This window comes from Megascapheus bottae, chromosome 7 (assembly GCF_031878675.1).
Source record: "Megascapheus bottae isolate mThoBot1 chromosome 7, mThoBot2.hap1, whole genome shotgun sequence".
NCBI lineage: Eukaryota > Metazoa > Chordata > Mammalia > Rodentia > Geomyidae > Megascapheus > Megascapheus bottae.
The window spans coordinates 62729238-62754589 of NC_143515.1; the positions used below are offsets into that span (position 1 = coordinate 62729238).

General features: G+C 35.8%; 1 protein-coding gene across 2 annotated transcripts in view; it reads left to right on the forward strand.

The window, feature by feature from the left end:
- The window catches only part of Memo1 (mediator of cell motility 1), an 87223-nt gene extending 71904 nt beyond the window's left edge, over nucleotides 1-15319 (forward strand). For both annotated transcript variants that reach the window (XM_090337204.1, XM_090337203.1), the window contains 3 exons: nucleotides 128-204; nucleotides 12718-12822; nucleotides 14660-15319. In XM_090337204.1, the coding sequence (XP_090193330.1) occupies nucleotides 128-204; nucleotides 12718-12822; nucleotides 14660-14791 (314 nt within the window). In that variant the 3' untranslated portion in view covers nucleotides 14792-15319. The remainder of the gene's footprint in view (nucleotides 1-127; nucleotides 205-12717; nucleotides 12823-14659) is intronic.
- The last annotated feature ends 10033 nt before the right edge of the window (nucleotides 15320-25352 follow it).

Below are 25352 nucleotides of genomic sequence, written 5' to 3' on the forward strand. Positions count from 1 at the left end.
GGACTCTTGGGAATGGCTCTCAGAGGCTTTGCCTTTCATGACAATTGAAGTTATTTGGTAAGCGCTTGCTTTCTTTTTAGCTTCTAATTTTTCCCTATTTTATTTTGTACATGATATTTGTTTCAAGGTCAAAGGTTCCGTTACAGTTACTATGATGAATCCCAGGGGGAGATTTATAGATCCATTGAACATCTAGATAAAATGGTAAGTCTTTCAGGTGTGGGGTTTTAATGCTTTAAGATATTTTCTTTAATTTTAGATTAGTGATTCAAGACTGAACATGTTAAATATACAGTGGACTAACAGTTTCCTTCCCTATCTTTAATTAAAAGAAAAAATTCAGTGTTTTATTGGCATGGTGGTACTGGCCTGTAATCAAAATACTAGATGATTGAGGCAGGATGATTGCAAGTTTGAGCCAGCCTCAAAAGAACCAAATGGACAAACAAAACAGTGCAATTTGTCCTCGTATTATTACTGTCATAACAATTACATTTCCATTGGTAAATAATTGGTTCATAATTTTGAGTAATGATTCTTTAATAAAAATTTTATAGATATGAATTTTATTTTTTTGGAGAAGCATTTTAGTAATCCTATTTCTATAGTACTTGTTAAGCTGTAAAAAGCATAGAAGATGATCTGATTGTTCTCTAAATACTGATTTTCAGTGTTGTTTCTTTATTACACCTTAGTAACAGTATTTTTTTTTGGAGGGGGGCGGTCTAGTGTGGCTTGAATGCTGGGCCTGGGCATTGTCCCCGAGTTCTTCAGCTCAAGGATAGTGCTCTACCATTTGAGCCACAGCACCACTTCCATTTTTTAGTGGTTAACTGGAGATGAAGATAAGAGTCTTGGACTTTTGTGCGCTATCTGGGTTTGAACCGTGATCCTCAGATCTCAGCCTCCTGAGCAGCTAGGTTTAATAGGCATGAGTCATCCGTGTCCTGCAACTTAGTATTGTTTTTTTTTTTTTTTTTTAAAGTTTAGTTTGTTATAGGGAAAACTGTTCTTGTTCTTGAGTGTTGGTGAAGCCTGTGCCCTATAGCATGCATACATGGAGACAAGAAAGTAAATAACCTAAAATCTCAAAACAATTTTTATTTTTTTTGCTAGTCCTGCGGCTTGATCCTAGGGCCTTAGCACTGTCTTTGGGCTTTCTCAAGGGTAGAGCTCTACCACTTGAGCCACAGCACCATTTCTGGCCTTTTCTAAATAGGTGGTACTGAGAAATTGAACCCGGGTCTTCATGCCTGCTAGGCAAGCACTCTACCACTAGACCAAATTCCTGGCCCCTAAAATCTCAAAAGGTTTACTGAAGTTATTGTTTTTTTTAGTATGATCCTTTTCCCTCTGGGAATAGTGACATTCTAGGTCTATGGTGATAGGATAAAGGAATTCCATTATACACAAAATTAAGTCAACTTAAATCCTGGCTGCTAAACTAATTTTTTTTCCCCCTGGTTGGTCAAAGGCTTGAACTCTGGGTGTGGGCACTGTCCCTGAATTCCTCAGCTCAAAGCTATCTCTCTACCTCTTGAGCCATAGAGTCATTTCTTTTTTCTGGTGGTTAACTGGAGATATGAGTCTCAAGGACTTCAATGCCCAGGCTGGCTTTGAACCCCAATCCTAAGATCTCAGCCTCCTGAGTAGCTAGGAGCTTAAAGCATTCATTCATTCATTTATTTATTTGTCGGTCATGGGGCTTCAACCTGGCCTGGGTGCTGTCCCTGAGGTCTTCAGCCCTACCTTTGAGAAAGCCCCACTTCCCAGAGGTTAATTGTAGACAAGAGTCTCAGGTCCTTTTGTGCCCAGGATGGCTTTGAACCTTGATCCTCAGATATCAGCTTCCTGAGTAGCTAGGATTGGCGTGAGCCACTGAGCCCAGCTAAAGCAATTTTTATAGGTACTTTATTTTGATATTTTAATTTTTTTAAATTAAAAGACTTTTGTTTGGAATTATACTGGCCTTCACAGTTTTTAGAATCTCTCAAAATTGAGTGAGATTAATAATTTTCACTAGAATAAATTTGAGCCTAGTGTTTCTGTAAAATCTCTTATAAATTAGATTATTATGCCAGGTGCTGTGGCTCACACCTGTAATCCTAGGTGGCTCATGACTGTAAAGACCTAAATACTTAAAGACCTAAAGACTTAAAAGGCTAAGGACCTAAAGAGGGCACTAAATCGACTCTTATCTCCAATTAATCAATTAACCACTAGAAAACCCTAGAGGTGGGCTGTGGCTCAAGGGCTAGGGCAGTAGACTTGAGCTGAAGAGCTCTGAGACAACCTCCAAGCCCAAGGGTAGGGTGGTAGCCTTGATCTGAAGAGCTTAGGGACAGCACCCAGGCCCAGAGTTCAAGCCCCATGACCGACTACCCCCCCCAAATTTTTTTTTTAAAGATTATTATTGAGCTAAATTTCTGTTTTGAGTTTTAATTTATGATTTATCTAAAGCCTATTCGAATTCGAAGTTTTTAAATTTCTATACCTTGTAGCCTATATCCATGATAGCTACAGATATTTAAAAAAACAAAAGAAGGGGCCAGGAGTGTGGCCTAGTAGTAATAGAGTTGCTTGCCTATCATGCATGAAACCCTAGATTGGGTTCCTTGGTACCATACACACAGATAAAGCCAGAAATGGTGCTGTGGCTTAAGTAATTAGAGTACTAACCTTGAGAAAGCCCAAGGACAATGCCCAGGCCCTGAGTTCAAGCCCTTGGACTGGCCTAAAAATAAAAGTAAAGAATAAAACAAAAAGAAAATGAGGGGCTGGGAGTTTGGTCTAGTGGTAGAGTGCTTGCCTAGCATGCACGAAGACCCGGGTTTGATTCCTCGGTACCACATACATAGAAAAAAGCCAGAAGTGGTTCTGAGGCTCAAGTGGTAGAGCTCTAGCCTTGAGGAAAAAGCTCAAGGACAGTGCTCAGGCTCTAAGCTCAAGCTCAGGACTGTCAAAAAAAAATATCAAAGTAAGGAAATAGAATTATTTTTATAAATAGAGAACATTGTTTTTCACTTGCCTTTTGTTCTCATAAATTGTTTATTATTCTGTATTTTGATTATTTTGATGTTGCCTAAATGGAATTATAGTTTCTCTTTGTAAATACAGAAATTTAAAGTGTAATTTTATTTTTACCTATTCTGGGAGTAAAGAACACATTAATGCTACTGTCATTCTTTTTTAAAAAAAGTGATAGTCATTTTAGATTTTGAAAAGCCTTGCAAGTAATTTTTCTGTTCTACTTATAAACATATATGACAAGATTGTCACTAATTTGTTCTCTTACCTTTGACAGATCATTTTAGTTCTCTATTTTCATTTCCTTGTTTGTAAGAAGACAGTTGGACTAAATGATCTGTAAAATATTTTTAAATTCTATCATTGATTCTGTCACATAGTATTGTAGTAGGTGCCATGACTGCAAATAACCTATATTTAATTATATTTAAATTTATCTTCATTGTTATTATATATTTAATGGCTGCCTTAATACTTGTATATTATTTTAATTTATTAGGTTTATAGTATTTTCGTATTAGTTGATTATCTCATGTTTGATGCCTGGTGCTAGTCTCTTCTGTCTGGTTTAGTTTTCTGTTGCCTCAGAAAACTTCTCTGGTTCAGTTATCATTTACTTTCTTCATATAGCAAATACTTCATGGTTGTCTACTGTGCAAGGTATCATGTGAGATACTGAAGATGACTAAGAAGAGGAAACATGGTCTCTGAGTCAACTGAACATAAGTCCTGTAGTTAAAATTCTGAAGAGACCATTACAACATAGAGATCTAAGAGATGTGTTAGGAGGTAGAATGAAAGGAACTTTAGTAACTGGTTAGCTACATATACCATGTCAAGGTAGGGTTTCAGATAGTTTCTGTATTCCATGCTTACATAGGTGTTGTTACATACTTATGTAGTAGGGAACAAGTTTAAGGAGAGAGATGAATTCATTTTTTTTTTTTTGTGGGGGTTGGTCATGGGGCTTAAACTCTGGCCTGGGCTCTGTCCCTGAGCTCTTTAGCTCAAGGTACCACCCTATCCTTGAGCCACAGCTCCACTTCCCATTGTCTAGTGATTAATTGGCGATAAGAGTCACATGTTCTTTAGTGCCTGGGCTGGCTTTGAACTGGATCCTCAGATCTCAGCTTCCTGAGTCGCTAGGATTACAGGTGTGAGCTAACACGCCTGGCTTGAATTCAATTTTAAACATTGCTTTTGTGCTGTTTATATGTGCACTTTCCTGAACGATAGCCATTAGTCACATGTAGTTTTTGATGACTTAAAATGTTATTAATATAGCTGGAAGCCCATGGCTCATACCTGTAATCCTAGCTACTCAGGAGGATGAGATCTGAAGATCACAGTTCGAAGACAGCCTGAGCAAAAAAGTCCCTGTTGAGATTATCTCCAGTTAACCATCCCCAAATTGGAAGGTATATCTCAAGTGATAGAGCACAAAGAGTGCAGGGACAGTGCCCAGGTCCTGAGTTCAAGCCTCACAACTGACAAATAACATAGTTGATAATGTGATTTGAGATATGTTGTAAGTCTTAAGATACAACACTGGATTTCAAATACTTAGAATGAGGAAAAAAATTCTAAATGATTTTTATCATTATTATGTAATGGATTATAGCAGATAAAATATTTTAAAGTTAATTTTGCTTTTTTATTTTGTTTTTAATGTGGCTACTAGAAAAATTTAAATGATTTGTGTTTTAGAGTATCATTTGCTCATTAAAATCACAAAAAATGGGTCTGAATGGAGATAAACACTGAAAAATCATGGATATATGAAAAATAGAAAGGGTATTTGTGTCGGTGTTCAGAAAGTATATTATGCATAACGAAAAGAGGAGTTGAGTCAGAAAAACAAAACATCATTGAGTGAAAAGATGGAGAAATCAGTAAAATAATTCTGCTTAGGAAAAGCTCAGAATGTGTGATAACCCAGGAAGACAGAGGTTTACCTAAGAAAGAGAGCTACTATCAAGAAGTGTGAATCACATTTAGAATAATAGTATGAGTAGGGGAGCTCTGTGTTTAGTCTTTTGAGGAACCGCCATGCTCCTTTCCAGAGTGGTTGAATGAGTTTACACTCCCACCAACAAGTGTAGTAGCGATCCCCCTATGACCCAGCAATCCCATTCATTGATTGACGTTTACCCAAATGACCAGAAACAAGGACATACTAAAGCCACTAGCACAGCGATGTTCATTGCAGCACTATTTACCATAGCTAAGATATGGAACCAACCCCGATGCCCCTTAGTTGATGAGTTGATCATCATGTGGTATTTATATACAATGACATCTTCCCAGTTGTAAGGAAATGAAAAGACTTGGAAAAAATCATATTAAGTGAAGTAAGCCAGACTCAAAGAAACATAGGCTCAATGGTTTCCCTCAGTTGTAATAATTAGTACACACCTAGGACTCTCCTAGCAGAGGATTACAATAGTGCAAAATCTGGATACATAAGTTCATATAGGATAAGACTAAATGAAAGGATCTGTAGGATATGGAAACAAGAGGTTTATCTTGTGCGATTGTTGTTTTTAATGTAGTATGTTATTTCTCTTCTCCTTTGTTGCCCTTTGGTTAATTTCCTATTGTTACTGTATCTGACTTTGTTACCTGGTATATTGTATATACCTTTATTTGAAATAGGAAAGGGAAGGGGGGAAATAAGATGATTGGGAGGGGGTAGGGGGGAGGGTAATGGGGACAAAAACATGAGAAGAGGTATCAATGTGTGAGTAATGCAACTATTATCTGGCAAATGTAACTATAACCCCTCTACATATTACTTCAGCAATAAAAAATAAAGTTAAAAAAATAGTATGAGTGAAGTTTCAGAAAATAAGGAGAGAAGCTAAGTTGGAATGAAGAAAAGGCGAAGTTGTTTTACTTCTACATCATGTATTCTTAATAACCTTTCCATCTACCCTTTATATGCCAATGGTTTTTTTTTTTCCATTTTGATAAAAATATTTTATATGGTCAGAGGAACATATATTTTAGGTCTAGCTTCTATAAATGAAAGCATGTGCCATTTATCTCTCTTAGCTTGGTACCAGTGATTTTTAAATGTTTATCCATATCTACCATTGTGTCTTAAACAGCAAGATGAAGTTGAGAATCCCTTCAGAATTCTGTGATGTTAATTATTAATTTTAAGACTTAGAGAGATGAGAGTCTCAAAATGAGATCAGCTATATGATTCTTATTTCTGCATCATTTTCTCTTATTTATTCTCTTAAGAAGGAAGGAAAATAGGGGTTCTGGAGAAGAGCTCAGTGATACGTTTATGCAAAGACCCTAGTGCCAATCCCTGGCATCCTCACAGACGAGTGTCTGTAGGAAGAATGATTGTATATGTAAAATAGTCTCACTGGATAACATTTAAATTTTTCCCTCTTATTAAAACTGTCTTTGTTATTCTCACTGTATAGAAAGTACTCTTCACAAGTAGTGTGTTGTTTTGTTCTTTTTCATCTGAAAAATCATACTAAGTGTAATTCAGGTTGCTAGAAAATAAATCATTTTTAAGTTTCTAAAGTGAATGAAAATAGGATGAAAATAGGTCTTCCTATTAAAATGTGTTTATCTAACATTTGGGTGTTTTGGAAGCTTTTTATGCATACCCATAAAGACATAGATATGGAAATGAATGCATCTTCCATATGTAGTTAGGAAATTTTGTATTATAGTATAGAAAGTTTTATATTTTTTTCAGTTATGGATCTCTTTGTTTCCCTTGCTAATTATAGTATTTAGCCATGCCCATGATAATGCTAACAAAAGCAGATATATCTTAAGACATTGATTTTTGTGAATTTCAGGTGGGCTGAAATATGAGCCATATTTGTACATACTTACTATGAAAATGTTAGGTGGGTGCTGGTGGCTCATAGGTACAATATTAACTTGTCAGAAGGCTGAGATCTGAGAATCTTAATTTCATGCCAGACTGGTGAGAAAAATCTGAAAGTCTCTTACAAAAAGTCAGAAGTGGAGCTATGGCTCAAGTGGTTAAGTGCTAGCCTTGAATGAATTATGGATAATGCAATTAATATTGAACAGGGAGTGTTCATTATAATTTGGTGAGTGTGTGTGTGTGTGTGTGTGTGTGTGTGTGTGTGTGTGTGTCTTGTGCTTGAATTCAGGGCGTGGACAATGTCCCTGAGCTTTTTTGCACTCTACCACTTTGAGCTACAGTTCTACTTCTCGATTTTTAGTGGTTGATCATTGGAGATGTGAGTCTCACAGGTCAGGTGCCAGTGGCTCATGCCTGTAGTCCTAGCTACTCAGGAGGCTAAGCTCTGAGGATCGTGGTGCAGAGCCGCCCAGGCATGAAACTTTGTGAAACTCCCATCTTCAGTTAACCACCAGAAAACCAGAAGTGGAGCTGTGGCTCAAAGTTGGTGAAGCACTAGCCTTGAGTTGAAGAGCTCAGGGACAGCATCCAGGCCAAGAGTTCAAGCCCCACAGTCTACCCCCCTAAAAAAAAAAGTTTCCCAGACTTTTCCTGCCTGTGGTAACTTCAAACTGCGGGCCTCAGACTCTTGAGAAGCTGGGATTAGAAGCTAGTTTTACTGCCTGGTGTGGTGGCTTGTGCCTGTAATCCTAACTACTCAGGAGGCTAAAAAGATCTGAGGATCTCAGTTCAAAGCCAGCCCAGGCATGAAAGTCTGTGAGACTCTTACCTCCAGTTAACCACCAGAAAACTGAAAGTGGCACTGTGGCTCAAGGGTAGATGTGGTAGCCTTAAGCCAAAGAGCTCAGTGAGAGCGCCCAGGCCCAGAGTCCAAGCCCCATGACCAACCAAAAACAACAACAACAATAACAAAAACAGAAGCAAGGTTTACTGGCTCCAAGTATGTCTGAATTTTTGGTCACTCCATTTAACTTGAATATCATCTACTTGCTTTTGCTTGCTAATTTGAAAGATAAAGTGTTCATTGTCACATCATCCTTTTTTTTTTTTTTAAACTTAAAGCACACCACTATTATTAGTGCGTTGCTATCTAGAATTATCTTTAGGGTGTTTTTTTTTCCTTAGAATTATTTTCACTGTTAAGGTTTTATCTTATCTTTCAAGAAACAAAAATTATTTCCCTCAATGTTTATCCTTAATATGCTTTTTTTTTATTATTTTTTTGCCAGTCCTAGGCTTGAGCTCAGGGCCTGAGCACTGTCCTTGGATTTTCTCAAGGCTAGAGCTCTAGCACTTGAGCCTCAGCACCACTTCCAGCTTTTTTCTATGTATGTGGTACTGAGGAATCGAACCCCGGTCTTTGTGCATGTTAGGCAAACACTCTATCACTAGGCCAAACTCCTGGCCTTAATATGCATTTTTATACTTTGGGTTAAAAGTTCTGAGTATTTAGCGGGGTGCCAGTGGCTCATGCCTGTAATCCTAGCTACTCAGGTGGCTGGGATCTGAGGAACATGGTTCAAAGTCAGCTGGGGCACAAAAGCCCTTGAGACTTATCTCCAATGACCCACTGGAAAACTGGAAGTGGCTGTTGTGGCTCAAAGTGGTAGAGCGTTAGCCTTGAGCTGAGGAGCTCAGGGTCAGTGCCCAGGTTCAGAGTTCAAGCCCTATGACTGACCAAAAAAAAAGTTCTAAGGATTTGACAGTATTATAATTAAGTGGTCATTATTAAGAGACATGATTCTTGTTAGTGTTGCTTATAAAAAAATTCTGCTTACCTGGGTACCAGAGGCTCACACCTGTAATATTAATTATGCAGAAGGTTGAGAGCTGAGGATTACATTTCAAAGGTAGCCTAGGCAGGAAAGTCTGAGAGACAACTTATCTTCAGTTAACCAAAAATCTGAAAGTGGAATTGTGGCTCAAGTGGTAGAGTACCAGCCATAAGCACAAAAGATCAGGGATAGTGCTCTGGCCCAGAGTTCAAGTCCCAGGACCTGCAGAAAAATGAAACAAAAACTATTTGCTTCTTTTTTATTTTTTTGATTTTGTTACTTCAAGGAGTCATTCATTCTGTTACTTTAGGGAGATATTTACTTACTGATTTGTGATTTTTTTTTAAAAAAAAAGTACTGACACTAAAAATCTAGACATATTTCCTAGGTAGTGCTTTATCATTTGAGCCATGTACCTCCAGATCTGTTTTACTTTGGTTATTTTTTCAAATGGGATCTCACTTTTTTTTGGCTAGGGCTGACCTGGCACTGTTATCTTCCTGTTTATTGCCTTTCACATAGCTGTAGGTACAGACTTCTACCATGCCTGCCTTAACGATAAAGATGGAGTTGCTAACTGTTTTGTTGAAACTATCCTTGAGCTAGATCCACCTGATCTCTAGCTCCCAAGTAGCTGGGATTACAGGTATGAGCCCCTGCTCCTGGCCTTCCTTGTGTGATGTTTAAATAGCTGTTTTGTTAAATATACAGTAGGGTTGTTTTTTGTTTTGTTTTTTGTATGTGTCTTGGGACTTGAATTGTGGGTACTGTCTGGTCTGGATTCTGTCTCTGAGCTTTTGTGCTCAAGGTTAAGTAGTGCTTTGCCACTTAGCCACTGCTCCATTTCCAGCCATTTGATGATGGTTAATTGGACATTTCCTACCTGAGCTGGCTTCAAACTGTGATCCTCAGATCTGATCCTCCTAAGTAGCTAGGAGTATAGGTGTGACCTACCAGTGCTTGACTGTAAGCTTATTTTTAAATGCAAAAAATATTTTTAATCCAAGTCCCAAGTTTACAGTTCTCTCAGTTAATGTGCTTATTCAGTTTAAGACTGACACTTCATTGAGACTTGACATTACAATTTTTCACCCATTATTTGGAGACATAACAAAATGGTACCCTCAAAATCATGGAGTTAGTATTCATTCTTCATAGTTCTTAAAATTGCTGAATCATCTAATAATTCCCACTCTTAATGGATAGGCTTTGATAAGTTTGTTCTCCATCTTGGAGCTGATGGACAATGACCCAGCTTATTGTGTAGAAATACAGTTAGATTTTTATTCTGCCAAGCCCTGGGCATTACACCAACTGACTGTGCCTTCCAGTGTGTCTAGGATCTGTGTATTTAGTGAAATTGCTTCTCATCTTCCTGGAGCTTTGGTAAAACATTGAACTTACAGTTTCACTTGCTTAGAATTTTGGTATTCATTTCACAGCTGTTAGCATCAAAGATAAATATGTAAAAATGTATTTATCAGTATTCTGCCTATTAGTTGGTGGGTTTCTCAATTTTTACAATTTTGTTATCATTACTTTTTTCCCCCCATACTTTGTGAATTCTAGTTGGAGAAGTTCACTTGGGGGAAAAAAGCCTAAATCTCTATTCCTTCTACCTAAGAAGACATACCATTAAGTCATATTTGTATATTTGAATTTAATCCAATTTAGTCTTACCCTAGTAATTATATAATGTACTTTAAGAAATTAAAATTTTTTAACACACTTAATCCTTTATCTTTAATTTTTCCCCTGTTATAATTTAGTTTATTTATCTTCATTTTGAACTTTTTGAATCTTCTCTACTTTTATGTTTCTAAGTCTTTTAGGATAAGGGTTTCTTGATTGTTACTTGTAATTCTTTGCCTTCTATATATATAGCTATCAGTTTTTTTCTCTTTGAATTCAAAATAAATATGAAGCTTGTGCCAAATGTACTTGGAGATTTTAATATTATAATATATGTAACTTCAATTTCACATAGCTTTTGTTAGTGAATTTTATTCAAAGTAAGCCTTTCTGAACTTCATTCAGAAACTGTATCTATATGGGGTCATTAATTAAAAGAATTACTGTTAATACTCTTAATGAAACAGTTAATGGGCAATGTTCTGGAGTTAGAGTGATTTATGTCTGTTTTTCATCTATAGAGGAGATACAGTCTTCATTCTCCATGTTTTTGAAGAGCATTCTTACTTCATCTCAGCATTACTGTTTGTTAATCATACACTATAGGATTTCTTTTTCATCAGTTTTTACTTTTAACATCAGAGTTTTAGCTTTTCTTAGGTTTAACTTTTAAGCTAGTTTATGTATTTCTCTGAGTTTGTATCATGCACTATTGCTGACCTGGCAAGCTCCTGGTTGTTAAAAGAAACTGAGTTAGCGCTACAAACTAGTTGTGGATAGATTTAAAACTGCCTGATAATTGTGTAAACAATGCAAAGTTGATTATAAAGGCACAAGCTTATTTTAGATATATTTATATTAAAATTGATATTTGTGAAAGTTATATTCTGAAAAAAGCTTATTTATACATTTCTAACAAAATTTATGTTGCTTATTGATCATTATACTTTTTGTTTGTAGCTGGTCTTCTGACTATTCTCTGTACTTTTATACCATGCCTGGTTTGTGAAAATGTAAAGTCATATTTAAAAATTATACAAGATATAACATTTAAGCCTCTAGTTAAATTATCATTTACATTTCTCCTTAGGGAAGTAATATAGGAATACACATATAAAATGTGTTTGGTCTGAATGAGAAAATAATGAAAGGCAATTGGTGACAAATTAGTTAGAATCTGTTACTTCTTTGCCTGTCCTGATGAATAAAAGTTACCTTAGATTATGAATTATGTATTATTTGAATGTTTTCAGAGAGTACAGATTATCTTCTAACAGTACTCTAAATTTAATTCTGAATTAAAATCTTTTTTTTTTTTTTTTTTTGGTGGGCTTGGGGCTTGAACTGGGCTTAAGCACTGTCCCTGAGCTCTTCAGCTCAAGGCTATCACCTTAGCCCTATCTCTGGGCCTGGGCATTGTCCCTGAGCTCTTCAGCTCAACGCTACCACCCTACCCTTGAGTAGCCAAGCCCCACTTCCCTTTTCTGGAGGTTAATTGGAGATAATAGTCTCAGGTCCTTTTGTGTCTGGGCTGGCTTTGAACCTTGATCCTCAGATCTCAACCTCCTGAGTAGTTAGGATTATAGGCCTGAATTAAAATCTTGAAAGTAAAGCATTTTAAAATGTAAAAAGAAAAAAATCTAAACCCTTTATCAATTTTAAATTGATTCAGATATTTTAGCTTGAACTCTAGGCCTGGGTACTGTCCCTGAGCTCTTCAGCTCAAGGCTACCGCCCGACTGACTGCTGAGCCACAGCCCCACTTCCCATTTTCTTGTGATTAATTGGAAATAAAAGTCTCTCTGTCTTTAGTTCCCTGAGCTGTCTTTGAACTGAGATCCTCAGGTCTTAGCCTCCTGAGTAGCTAGGATTACAGGCATGAGCTACTGAGACCAGCTGATGTTTTCTTTTTAATCAGATACCTTGATAATGGCTGATAAAGTGCTTTACACACATTGATATTTAAGTGTATTGTACTGAAATACATTTAGTAGACATTTGATTTTTTTTCATGCTGATTACAGCATGAAACCTAATTTTAGGTTTTATGTCAGTTTTTTTTAAATAGCCTGCTTACTTTTGTAAATGTTCTTAATTTAAGGAAAATATGGTGTGTGAAGATTGTAAGCTGAATGATGACAATTTAAGATTATGTAGAAACATTTCTGGAGTTTAGAGAAAATGAACTGAAATCGAAAAGGTTTCTGTCAGTTTAGTTAACTATAATGATGAATGAGTTTGCTAGCACACAAAAATTAATGTATTTCATTTCTTTCTGCTTAATTATGTTTAGTTCTAAGTTTTAAAATATAATTAGGAATAATAAATTATGTTTTTTTCTTTTTTTTTCCTTTTTAGGGTATGAGTATTATAGAACAATTAGATCCGGTATCTTTTAGCAATTACTTGAAGAAATACCATAATACTATATGTGGAAGACATCCCATTGGGGTGTTATTAAATGTGAGTATTCTTGGAAATTGTGACTTATAGTATCTAATATTGTCATGTTTAAAAAATATCTTCTTAAGTATTGTGTTTTATTATTGTCATTGGTATTATGTACACACAGTTCCTTTCTTCCTGGTACCTTTAACGCATTTGTAAATGACCAGTTTTTTGTGTATGAATAAGTTGACCCTTGGAGTACAGATATGTTTTCTGCTAAATACAGAAATTTATTTTGAACAGTCATATTTTCTCCTGACTTAGTTCCAGTATGGTTTTTAATAAATATAAGCCAAGAGATTGACTTGTGAGATTATTGTGTGTGTGTGTGTGTTAGAGAATGTATTTAAAAATATATGTAGGGGTTGTGAGTTTGGCCTAGCATGCACAAAGCCCTGGGTTCAATTCCTCATTACCACATACACCGAAAAAGCCGGAAGTGGCGCTATGGCTCAAGTGGCAGAGCACTATCCTTGAGTAAAAAGTGTCCAAGGACAGTGCCCAGGCCTTGGGTTCAAGCCCTAGGAATGGCAAAAAAAAAAAAAAAGGAAGGAAAGGTAAACTCCTGCCCTTGAGCTTTAGATGTTTATATTTTAATAATGCAGAAAAAATGACATGTCAGTTTTTCTTTCTAAAACAAAAATGGTAATTCTCATTTCAGAAGAGTACTAACAGAAGTTTTGTTGTCTTTCAAAAGTGATAAAACATTGATTTTCCTTCTAGTTAGTAAAACACTGTATTTTGTAAAAGAAAACACAAGACTCCTTAAGAAAAAAGAGAAAATACATGCTCAGAATCAGTGGCTGATTTGTTTAGAAAGGCAGAGAAATAATCTTCAAGGCAGATTCTGTAGTCTAGTATTCTGTTAATTGGTTTAACGACGGTGGGTTGTGGACTTTTTCCCCCTTAAGCTGGATGTGTACACTGAAAGCCAGACAGCAACTGAAACTAGAATGAGTGGCACCTGTTTACCTAACATCTGAATTGAACCAAATGAAAGGTTTTATAAATGACCAGTTCACAAGTAAAAGTGAAAAAAATAAAATCCTAGCTGGGCAGGTGGTTCATGCCTGTATTCCTATCTACTCAGGAGGCTGAGATCTGAGGATTGCAGTTCAAAGCCAGTCCAGGCACCAAAGATTATGAGACTCTTATCTCCAATTAACTATTAGAAAAAGCAGAAGTGGTGCTGTGGCTCAGTGGTATGGTGGTAGTCTTGAGCTGAAGAGCTCAGGGACAAAGACCAGGCCCAGAGTTCAAATCCTAGCATATCTTTTAAGTCAAAAATTTAATTGAGATTTAGTCCAAATTAGACAAAGACTCCAACATATTAACGCAGAAATATACAAGGTTTGGTTTAGAAGATAGATACCAAGTTATTTTTCTTTTCTTTTCTTTTTTTTTGCCAGTCCTGTGCCTTTAACTCAGGGCCTGAGCACTGCCCTTGGGCTTTCTCAAGGCTAGAGCTCTACCACTTGAGCCACAGCACCACTTCTGGCTTTTTTCTATGTATATGGTACCAAGGAATCGAACCCAGGTCTTCATGCATGCTAGGCAAGCACTTTACCACTAGGCCAAACTCCCGGCCCCCAAGTTATTTTTTTTAAAACAGTTTTTGAAAATTAGAGTAAAAGGTGGAAAGGTTGATGCCTGATATTTAATTATTAAGCAAACTTAGAAGACTGTTTGAAGATCAGATGAGTTCTCATTTTTTTCTGTTTAATAGACAGAAACCCCTTAAGAACAAAGGGTGGAAGAAATCTAGGCTTCTGCTGGGCAGTCAAACCACCAACATGTTCTGATGACTCAGTCTTCTATGATATTTGTCATAACCACGTTTTTCTTTTTCTAGGCTATCACAGAACTCCAGAAGAATGGGATGAATATGAGCTTTTCCTTTTTGAATTATGCCCAGTCCAGCCAGTGTAGAAACTGGCAAGACAGTTCAGTGAGTTATGCGGCTGGAGCGCTCACAGTCCACTGAAACTGAATCCTCAGGGATGCCACCTGCACATACTCATGTTCTGCCCGGGTCCCAGCCCAGCCTTTTACCGAGACACTGGTTTTGGTTTGGGGGGATTCTGAAACCTCAAACTAATAGAACGTTCTTCTCTTCTTTTTTAGTAGGTGTAGTCCTTTTTAATTTCAACTCATTAAATAAATGCTTTATAGTTTGGGGCAGTGGAATGAAGGCTGGCATCAAAAAATATTTTGATTAAAACAGACAATGTAAAGGCCAAGTTGTGGCAGTTTTTTGGAAGTGACTTGTAAAGCATTTACCATATCCTAAATTTGCACTCTTTGCAGACTTGTGCACATATATTCCGCTTTCAGATAGTTTTGCAAATTGTACACAAACAAAATAAGGGTGGAAGCTTTTTAATAAAGAATTGCATTTATAAATGATCTGTATTAGAATACAATAAACCCCAGTTAATAGACAATTACTACCCATGTTGTACAACAGATACCTTCTATTTTAGTTGCTAATAAAGGGCTACACAACTCAAAATAGTCTGATTTAAACTTATTGCTCTGTGGTATATATGAAATTTTGTTTTTTTTTTTTTTTAAATTCCATTTCAGAATTTTTGTTAAAATGGTAAGCCTTAGCTCTATATAAAAATATTTAGGATGTATTTTATATTTTGCATATTATGTGATTTTTTTAAAATCACAGAAATCAGTATGATTTTATAATTAACTTTTAAAATTATATTTGTTTGCCTTTGTGTGTGACATTCCCCATGTCATTACAGTATTTGGTAGAATATGGATTGAAGAATAGTAAAAGGCATAGATCAGTCCTTTACTTCAGAGATGATATCTGATAGTCTGCAAATGAAGAAACATTGAAGAGTGTTGCTAGTATTTTTCAAATCTTTGCAGACATACACTGCTGTGGTTTTTTTTTTTTAAGTGTTCTGAGCAATTTGACCTTTACTTGAATTTTTAGCAAGAAATCATTAACAACAACAGCAAAACCCACCGGATTTTCTGATAGTCCTATTTTTTTTTTTAACCTGATTTTGGTGCGGCTCTTCCAACTAAAATAATGGTATGGTGTTGTATTTCTTTCATTAACATAGATCAATTCTAGTCACTTTGGGAAAAAAACAATGTAATTCAATCAGTTAAGCCACCATGCATGTTGTGTATTATATCTATTTAACAGGACACTGGTTATCTGTATTTCATTGGAGGGTGGTTATCTTCAATGTTATAACAATAGCACAACTTTAGATGCCTTGCACCAATTCTACTTAAAGATTTGCCTTTCTTATGATCAATTTTCTATACACAAGAATGAGATGAAATTATCTTTTAGATTCAAAATTACCCACATATATGTGTAGAAATTATACTGTTATACATCAATTATTTAGATATACTTCTGAGTATGTCTATTTATTTAGATATACTTTTGAGTACTATACATTTTTATTTTTTGCTTAATATAGACTATAAAAATTTCTGAATTGTCGAGTGAATTTTTAGAATAATGTTTTTGAGTACCAAACTAGCATGTGGATATTGTAGAAAATTTGGAAATACTGAGAAGTGTAAAGAAAAAAATTTGTCTCCAATTCTCACTACCCAGAGATAATACTGTTAAATTTTTTTTTGTATTCTCATTCAGTTTTTGTCTATGCTATTCATTTGTATGAGTGTGTGTGTGTGTGTGTGTGTGTGTGTGTGTGTGTTAAGGTTATACTGACCATAGTTTGTACCTTGTTTTTTTAATAACCTACTATTATAAAGAACCTACCCATGTCTTTGAAAATGTGGTTTTTAAAAAATGGCTGCTGTATTGTTCAAATATATAAGTTAGTCTGACTTTGAACCTTAGATTGTTTCTAATCTTTGACAGTTTTATAGTGGGATGGACATCTTTATTATAAAATCTTAATTCCATGTTACACTTATTCTCTAGATATAGTTATGAGATGGAATAAGTAGAGTGCTGAGAATGTCTTAGGCTCTTTAAGACATGCCAAGTTATCTTTCAGTAAGATTGTACCAAATTAGTAAGTAATTGAGTTCTTACTATACCCTTTACTAGAGACATTTCTTCTAATTTTTGACAGTTTGTTTAGCAAGATTAGTTGTTTCCTTAATAATTTTATTTTTTTTATTTTTTATTTTTTATTTTTTTTTTGCCAGTCCTGGGCTTGAGCTCAGGGCCTGAGCACTGTCCTTGGACTTTCTCAAGGATAGAGCTCTACCACTTGAGCCTCAGCACCACTTCCGACTTTTTTCTATGTATGTGGTACCGAGGAATCGAACCCGGGTCTTCATGCATGCTAGGCAAGCACTTTAACCACTAGGCCAAACTCCCGGCCCTTCCTTAATAATTTTAGTACGAGGTGACTTGTAGTTATTTTCCTTTGATGATTTTTTTATTTTAAATTTTTTTTTTTTTTGTGCCAGTACTAGGGCTTGAGCTCAGGGCCTGGGCATTGTCCCTTAGCTTTTCTGGTCAAAGTTGGCACTCAACCACTTGAGCCACAGCTCCACTTTTAACTTATTGCTGATTATTTGGAGACAAGAATTTCATGAACTTTCTGTCTGGTCTGGCTTCAAACAACAATCCTTAAGTCTCAGCCTTCAGAATACTATAGGATTTCAGGAATAAGCTATTAGCCTCTGCCTGGCTCCTTTTGTGATTATAGTTCATATATAAAAAGATAAAAGAAGAGTTGTCTAGATTGTGTGACCTGTAATTCTAGGAGTATCATGTACTATACTCTTTTATTTTTGCTCTTTTGAGACAGGATTTCCTTATAACCCAGATTGGCCTCAAAGTCCTAATACTCCTGCTTCAGCCTCTCTAGTGCTGGAGTTAAAGGCAAGTACCACTACCACACTTGGCTTGTACTATGCTTTTATCATTAGAATATCTCAATATCACTCTATCCTTTCATAGAATATGAGCATATTTTTATGTCTAGTTTTGAAATATAAAGAATTCCAAGCTGATAGTTATGTTTTGGGTTCTAGTTCTACCTATTGAACTTGTTTCATGTCTTACTTACTGAAGCATTGTCCTGGGTACAATGTGGAGATGATCTCTTAAGCCCTTTTTGTTTGACTTAAAAATGATTCTAATGTCACTTATGTTAAATAGCTACAAAATTTGTTATATATCATCTTTTGATTTGAGCTTTATGTATACGGAAATGGAAATCTTGCTACTTAATATAAGCCAGAAATGAATTAACCTTATTTAGTATAGTTAATATTATAAATTATATCTAAACTTTCCTATTTTAAGTGCCTTTAAAAGCATTGTGTATATAAAAATTTTAAATGCAAAGGAAGTTTTTTTATGGTTGCTTATCATATACTGATGAGTTATTTGTGGCCATTTTTTTTTAAATCTTAGATTGCACAGAGCAGCGTATTCATTGGTTCTTTCCACTAGTGAGTCCTTGAGAAATATTTGTTAGAGATTAGATCAGTGGACAGGTAAGTAAGTGCTCTGTCTTGGGCAGGTAACAAGTCTTTATGAAGAGTAGGATAAGCTGTTAGCCTTGACTCAAGCCTGTAATCCTAACTACTTGAGAGGTGGAGATTGTTGGATTAGGGACTGGGCACAGTGGCACATCTCAGTTATCCAGCAATTGGAGAAACACAATGGTGGACGCAGTGGCACACACCTATCTTCCCAGCCACATGGGAAAGACAAGTTAGGAAGATCACAGTCCAGGCTGGCCTAGCATAAAGTAAGACCCTACCTTGAAAATAACCAATGCAAAAAGAGGCTGGAGGTGTGGCTCAACTGGTAGAGCACCTGCCTTTCAACTGAAAGAGACTTAATTATTATTATTTTTTAATGTAAGGGAAATTAAAAACTCTTAGAATTAGTGTTATAGTACTTTGAAATCCTATCAGTCCTGAAGCCCCATGGGTTTACCTTGCTGCTGTAAAGTAGTGGAGTGAAGGAGTGATCAGTGTAGGGTTATGGTTAATTATTGCCAAAGTCTTTTTGGTGGTGCAGGTTGGACCAGGTCCTAGCATATGCTGAGCACACATTCTCCTGTCACTGAGCTACCACACCACTCAGCCTGCCACAAATTTTCTGTTTTATTCCAAGAACTTGGCTGCATATAGCAGGATATATACATGTATACAAGGTCTTGTTAGATAGTCCAGGCTTGTTATTATACCTAGCATCTAAAGTCCTGGGATTATGGCATGCATCACCGTGACTGGCACAAATCTTATTCTTTTTTTTTTCCCCTTTGGTCCTAAGTATTTTAGAATGTTAGACTAGACTATTATTTTAAATAGGATTATGAAATAAGAGCATTTATTTTACTTGTATGACGACTTTTGGAAAAATAACTACTGTCTTCTGTCCTTATTTAAACCATGAACTCCAATGTTAAGGGGACACAAAATGAAAGAGTTTTAGAGATTAATTCAATTTGAGCAAGTTTAGATTGATGAAAAAAATGTTATATTTTTGATGATGCCTGAAAACCTCATCAAGTCAGTGTCAGGTATTCAAGAAGCGCTTTTTTTATTGCCAGAAGACCCAGTGTAGTTATATACTTCCAGTGAATGTTTGCTGAGAAAGCCAGAATGATGAGAGGCCTGTGTAGGATGAAGATGGAAGAATTGATGTACTTTGGAGAAGATAAGTTTAAGGAAAGGGAATGAATTTCATATAAAAATGAGAGCATCATTCTGTGTTATTCTAGGTAAAATTACTAAACAGTTTCTGGTTCGATATTTAATATATGAGAATTTCTGATGATGAAAATACTCTCTAACATCACAAAAGCTTTAGAAATATTTAAACAAACTAGATCTTTGATTTTCAAAGCTGAGTCCCTGGAAATAATTACCTGAAAATACTTTATAAGTAAAATAACCATACATCACCAGGCTGAACAAAAGCTAATGGAATTACAAATAAAATCAAATGTATGTGTACAAAACTTTTTTTCATGTCAGAATTATTTTTAACCACTTACTAACTTTAAACATAGGGATTGTGAATTGGTAGATGATTATTACTTTATTAGTAATAGTGAAATCAATTTGTATATCTAGAGCATTTAAATGTAAAGCAAAGTTCTGTCAGTTCCTAATACAAATTTAAGTCAGTGTTTGAGTAAATGGCTTCTTCCTCAAACAAAGGTGCTTTCTTTAACCTAAATGATAGCCATATCAAAAATGGGAAGGTATTGAATCAAGAGAGCTGTTTTTATACTTATTGATGTCAGAATCTTAGGAGGAGAGGCGGGAGCAGCTGGCAGATAGAAATTACTTCCAGCACATAGCTGCAAATGTGATTGAATGGCATTGCACATGTCACCAGTGACTGATTTTTATAATAACTTCCTCATGCCACAACTGAGCCCTGCCTCTGCCTCCTTAATGTCACTGTTATGAATGGGTTTTATTTGTGTAGTATTTCAGATTTCCCATCTATTCCTTGGTTCTCTGGTGTGTGTGTGTGTGTGTGTGTGTGTGTGTTGCACCCATGCATTTGCACCTTTAATTATAAGGTTTTAGCTATAAAAAGTAATGGGAAAAACTTAAAAGCTAGTTCTGATTGTGAAAGCCATAATATGCAATTTTTTCATAAATATTCTAGTGCACATTTCATATTGAAAGTGAGGAATGTAACTGATGTGCTCGTATTTTTCCCTATCATCCTAGTAATAAAACCAAAGACAACATAAATGCCATTATTAAAACACTGTTGGAAGCCAAGTGTGTTCAACTATAAGCAGGACCTAAGTTCTGATCTTTAAATCTGCCAATGTAAACATTAAAAATATTTAAAATTTTTGGACCATGATATTCTGAATTCCTTACAAAATGTGAATTCTTTACATACGCTTAAGGAAAAAGTACTGAGAACATGAAGAATAAAAGTCTTAGATCATATTAACTGAATCTTGTGAGTGTCTAAAAGTTACTTAAATTGTAAAATTAGAATTAATAAAGATACTTCAAACCATTTTATAAATGGAATTTTTCTGGGAATTCTTTCCACTTAAAACTTACTCATTTAGTGTAAAAAATAGACATTTAATTGGTGCTTATTCAATTTTGGTGAATTAAATTTTCAAGCAAGCAAACCACAAAGCAGTTTTAATGTCAAGTGTTTTCTCAAGTCTAGGAAAACATAAATTGGGGGCATCTTTTAAGTGACTTTTTTACATTTTCAGATTTTAATGGTATAAATAAACCTCAATAATTTAAGGAGACCAAATTTGACATTGCTAGAATATATGTAATGCCAGATGAAATTGCATAGTAGTGCATAGTAGTGGAAAGTGGAAATGATTTGGTAAATTTGAAACTACTATCTCATGATTCCTACCTTTTTTTTTTTTTTTTTTTTTGGTGCCAGTGCTGGAGCTTGAACTCAGGGCCTGAACACTGTCCCTAATTTCTTTTGCTCAAGATGAGCACTCTACCAGTTGAGCCACAGTTCTACTTTGACTTTTTAGTGGAACTAAGAGTTATGGACATTCTGTCCATGTTGGCTTTGGACCACAGTTCTCAGGTCTCAGCCTCCTGAGTAGTCCTAGCTCATTTTTAAAAGAGTATCTTGTGATACCAATACCTGATGTGATGAAAAATATTTGAAAGTTAATTAAAATTGTGCCTTAGTTGCATACTCTCTGACATGTCCAGCCAGTGTTGAAGTACTGGAAATACTAGACTGGAATCCACTTCAGCTTTACAGGTGAGTTGTTGCAGATTTGCTGAAATAAATCACTGCTTTGCCTAGGATGACATTCATTTCTGTAGTAGAGTGGGTTAAAATGGAGTAATATGACTTGTAGGAGTCTTTCCACATTTTGACTTCTGATGACAAGAATAAACACATTCAATATGTTGTACTTTGAAAATTTCAAAACCTGTTCACATGTTGAAAAAAAAAAAACTCCCATGTCTTTGTTTTCTTAATCTCAGCAATAAAAAGCCAGACATTATTGCCTTCTTTTTACTGATGGAGTACCAGAGAAACATGCAGATTACATGACTTCCTTATTTGTATATACATAGCTAGTATGTGTCAGTTGAGACAAGAAGTTAGTTGATCCGATTTTCAGTTTGATGTATTTCAAGTAGTGTACTGTATTCTGCATTTTGGTTTTGTTGTTGGCCGTGATAACCTGTTGGATTTTAAAGAGGAATGGGCATTTGCAAATTCAACTAAAGTGGAAATCATATGTAGAAATATATTCATCAATTCAAAAAAGTAGATATATTTTATAGGTTCAAGTACTTCCCTTAACTCTATAGATTTATTTTTTCTGCTAGAAGGTTCACTTTAAGATCTTTTTTAAAGTATATAATTTTATTGTCACTATTAAAGTGTTGTACAGAGTGGTTGCCATTTCATGCATAAATCAGGTCACATTAGGATTTTGAAATTCTGTACCTGCTTACTTGCTCACATCATAAAAATGTACAACTTTACTGTATTGGGATATTGACAAAAATTAAACTTATTTTTGTATGATTATCTTACTGATGGTGAGACTTTAGGATGGAGACTTCCTACTCCTGTAGAAAGTGTCCTGCAAACTGGGTGGTGGCTCACACCTGTAATCCTAGCTACTCAGGAGGCTTAGATCTGAGGATCAAGGTTCAAAGCCAGCCCAGGCACAAAAGGACCTGAGACTCTTAACTCCAATTAACCTCTAGAAAAATGGAAAGTGGGGCTTGGCCCAAGGGTAGGGTGGTAGCCTTGAGCTGAAGAGCTTAAGGACAGTGCCCAAACCCCATGACACCCCCCCCCAAATAAAATAAAATAAAAGCATCCTGCAAGCACCTGTGACTCTGTCTTGGATTTTTTTCTCAGCTACACACAGAGCAGGTTGGAAGTGCTGGGAAGAACATTATCCCAGAGCACTGATGAAGGAGAAGTGCAGGATAATTGTATCAGCTTTAAAAAAAAAACAAAAAAACCAAAAACTTCTGGTATAGTGTAGGGCATGTTTCATGTTGCTTTCTAGAGTTCCCAGAAGGGGGCTTGTCTTCATTACCCACATTATGAATCATAAACACATTCTTTATTTTCATCTCTGTCTCTACCCATTCCTTTATCACTATTTCCTGGAATTATTTCCAAATAAGCTTTTGTCTGTGAATTCTTGTCTCATAGCCTGTTTCTGGGGCAAACGAAGTCGCATTTGATTCAAAAACTAAGATTTTAATAGTGTTGACTATATTTTTTTGCAGGCATGATAGGAATTGAACTCAGTCCTCTCTCTGCTTCTTGATAGACAAAGGCATACTCTACTAAATCCTGTCCCTGAAATATATATGTGGGTCATTTGACTTGAACTTGGCCTGGGCACTGTCCCTGAGCTCTTCAGCTCAAGGCTGCCGCCCTAGCCCTATCCCTGGGCCTGGGCGGTATCACTGAGCTCCTCAGCTCTACCTTGAGCTAACCCCCACTTCCCATTTTCTAGAGGTTAATTGGAGATAAGAGTCTCAGGTCCTTTTGTGTCTGGGCTGGCTTTGAACCTTGATCCTCAGATCTAAGCCTCCTGAGTAACTAGGATTACAGGTGTGAGCCATCATGCCCGGCTCAATTTATTTTTTTCTTAGCTTTATTTTATAATAAGAGAAAGATTAGCTAGGCACTGATGGCTTATGCCTATAACCCTAGGTTCTCAAGAGACTGAGGATTGATGTTTGAGGCCATCCTGAGAAACCAAACCCTCGGCTCTTACCTATAGTCAACTATCAAAAAGCTGGAAGTGGAGCTTAAGTAGTAGAGTATCAGCTGTGAGAAAGAGCTCAGGGTCCCAAGTCTTAGCCCTGGTACTGGCCCAAGGAGAAGAAAGAAAGGTGGGTGGGTGGAAGGGAGGGATGGAGATGTGGACAGAGAGCAGGGAGAAAGGAGAGAGGAAAGAGGAGAGGCTGAAGGTAGTTGAACTTAAGAAAAATTCGAAATAAAAGATTAGAAATTTTTAAAAAGAATGCAGGGCAGAGGGTAGTTAAAATAGATATAGACAAAATGGGTTATCTATTTAAAAATAATTGAATTCAAACAATCTGATTCTATTACAATTACTGAGTTTATGATATTTGATTCCAACTTTCTCATTTCTTATGAAGACCTTGCTTATCATCAGAGATTAGAATTGATTTTAGCTAACATTGAAACATAACTTCTCCAGAAATTATTCTGTGATCTATATTAAATTCACATGTTAAATGTGAACAGTCTTATAAATTATAAAAACAAGTCTTAAAAATAGTGTCTCTAACACAATGTGTTTTCTGTCCCCATAGGCCTCTGTACAATATCTCTATCCTAGGGATGAAAGTGAAACAGCCTGTTTAATTTTTCCCTGCTTCTCTTAGTGTCAGGCATGATTGTTTGACAATATTATATATGTGAATGTTAAGTTATTTTGATAAATCTTTGAGGGGATCAATCTGCTTCTGAGTGTTTGGAAAATTATTGCTGGATGAGACATGGATGCATGTTAACAATTAAAATATTTTTATCATATAAAATCATTTTTAGTATAGTAAAATATAATATAAAAATTTATTATACAAAATATAAATATACATGTATTTTGAAGCTAGATCTGAGGACTAGGGCTGTAGCTCAGTGGCAGAACACTTCCTTAGGAGCACATGCATAACTCTGGGTTCCATTCCCAGCACTGCAAAAGGAAAGAAAACAAAAGGAAGAAACTTCGTGATTGCCGTATTTCCTTTCATTGGTTTTATTCTAAAAAATATTGTACTTTATGGTAATTTAATTTTTGATATGCATGTTTTTTATTTAAAAAGGTCTTCATATTTATTACCTCTTTACAAAACAGTTCTTAACTACATTGTTTACATTGTTGAAAAGGTGGAAGCCATTGTTTATAATTTTTGATTTTTAAATTTGTATTATATAGGTGATATACAGAGGGGCTTACGGTTACATAAATCAGGTGGTGAACACATTCTGAACAGTGTTGCCTGTTCCCGTCTTCTCCCAGTTTTTTCCCTCCCTGCGCCCCCTCAACTGTATTGTTTCTAGTGAGTATCATTGCTGCATTTGTTTGCCCTTAGTCCTACCATTTCTCTATTTCCTCTTTCCCTCCCCAGATTGAACCTGTTTTTAGTACTAAAACAATTTAGGCTTTAATTTAGGTCAGTGTTTGTGACTCAATGTCTAAAGGATATAATCTTTTACTCAGGTCTTTACCAATAGATTTAATAAGTTTACCATAGATTTAATATGTTTACCATAGGTTTAATACTGCTTGATTATAATTTATATTTTAAGTAACTTGGATACTTTTATAGTGTTTTTTGTTTGTTTGTGCTAGTACTGGGGACTGAATTCAGGACCTGAGCATTGTCCTTGGGTTTTCCTCAAGGCTAATGCTCTACCACTTGAGCCACACACCACTTCCAGCATTTCTATGTATGTGGAACTGAGGAATCGAACCCAGGTCTTCGTGCATGCTAGGCAGGCACTCTACCACTAGGCCAAACTCCTGACCCCTGTAGTGTTTCTTATACTTAGATTTTTGCCTATTTTTAAATGG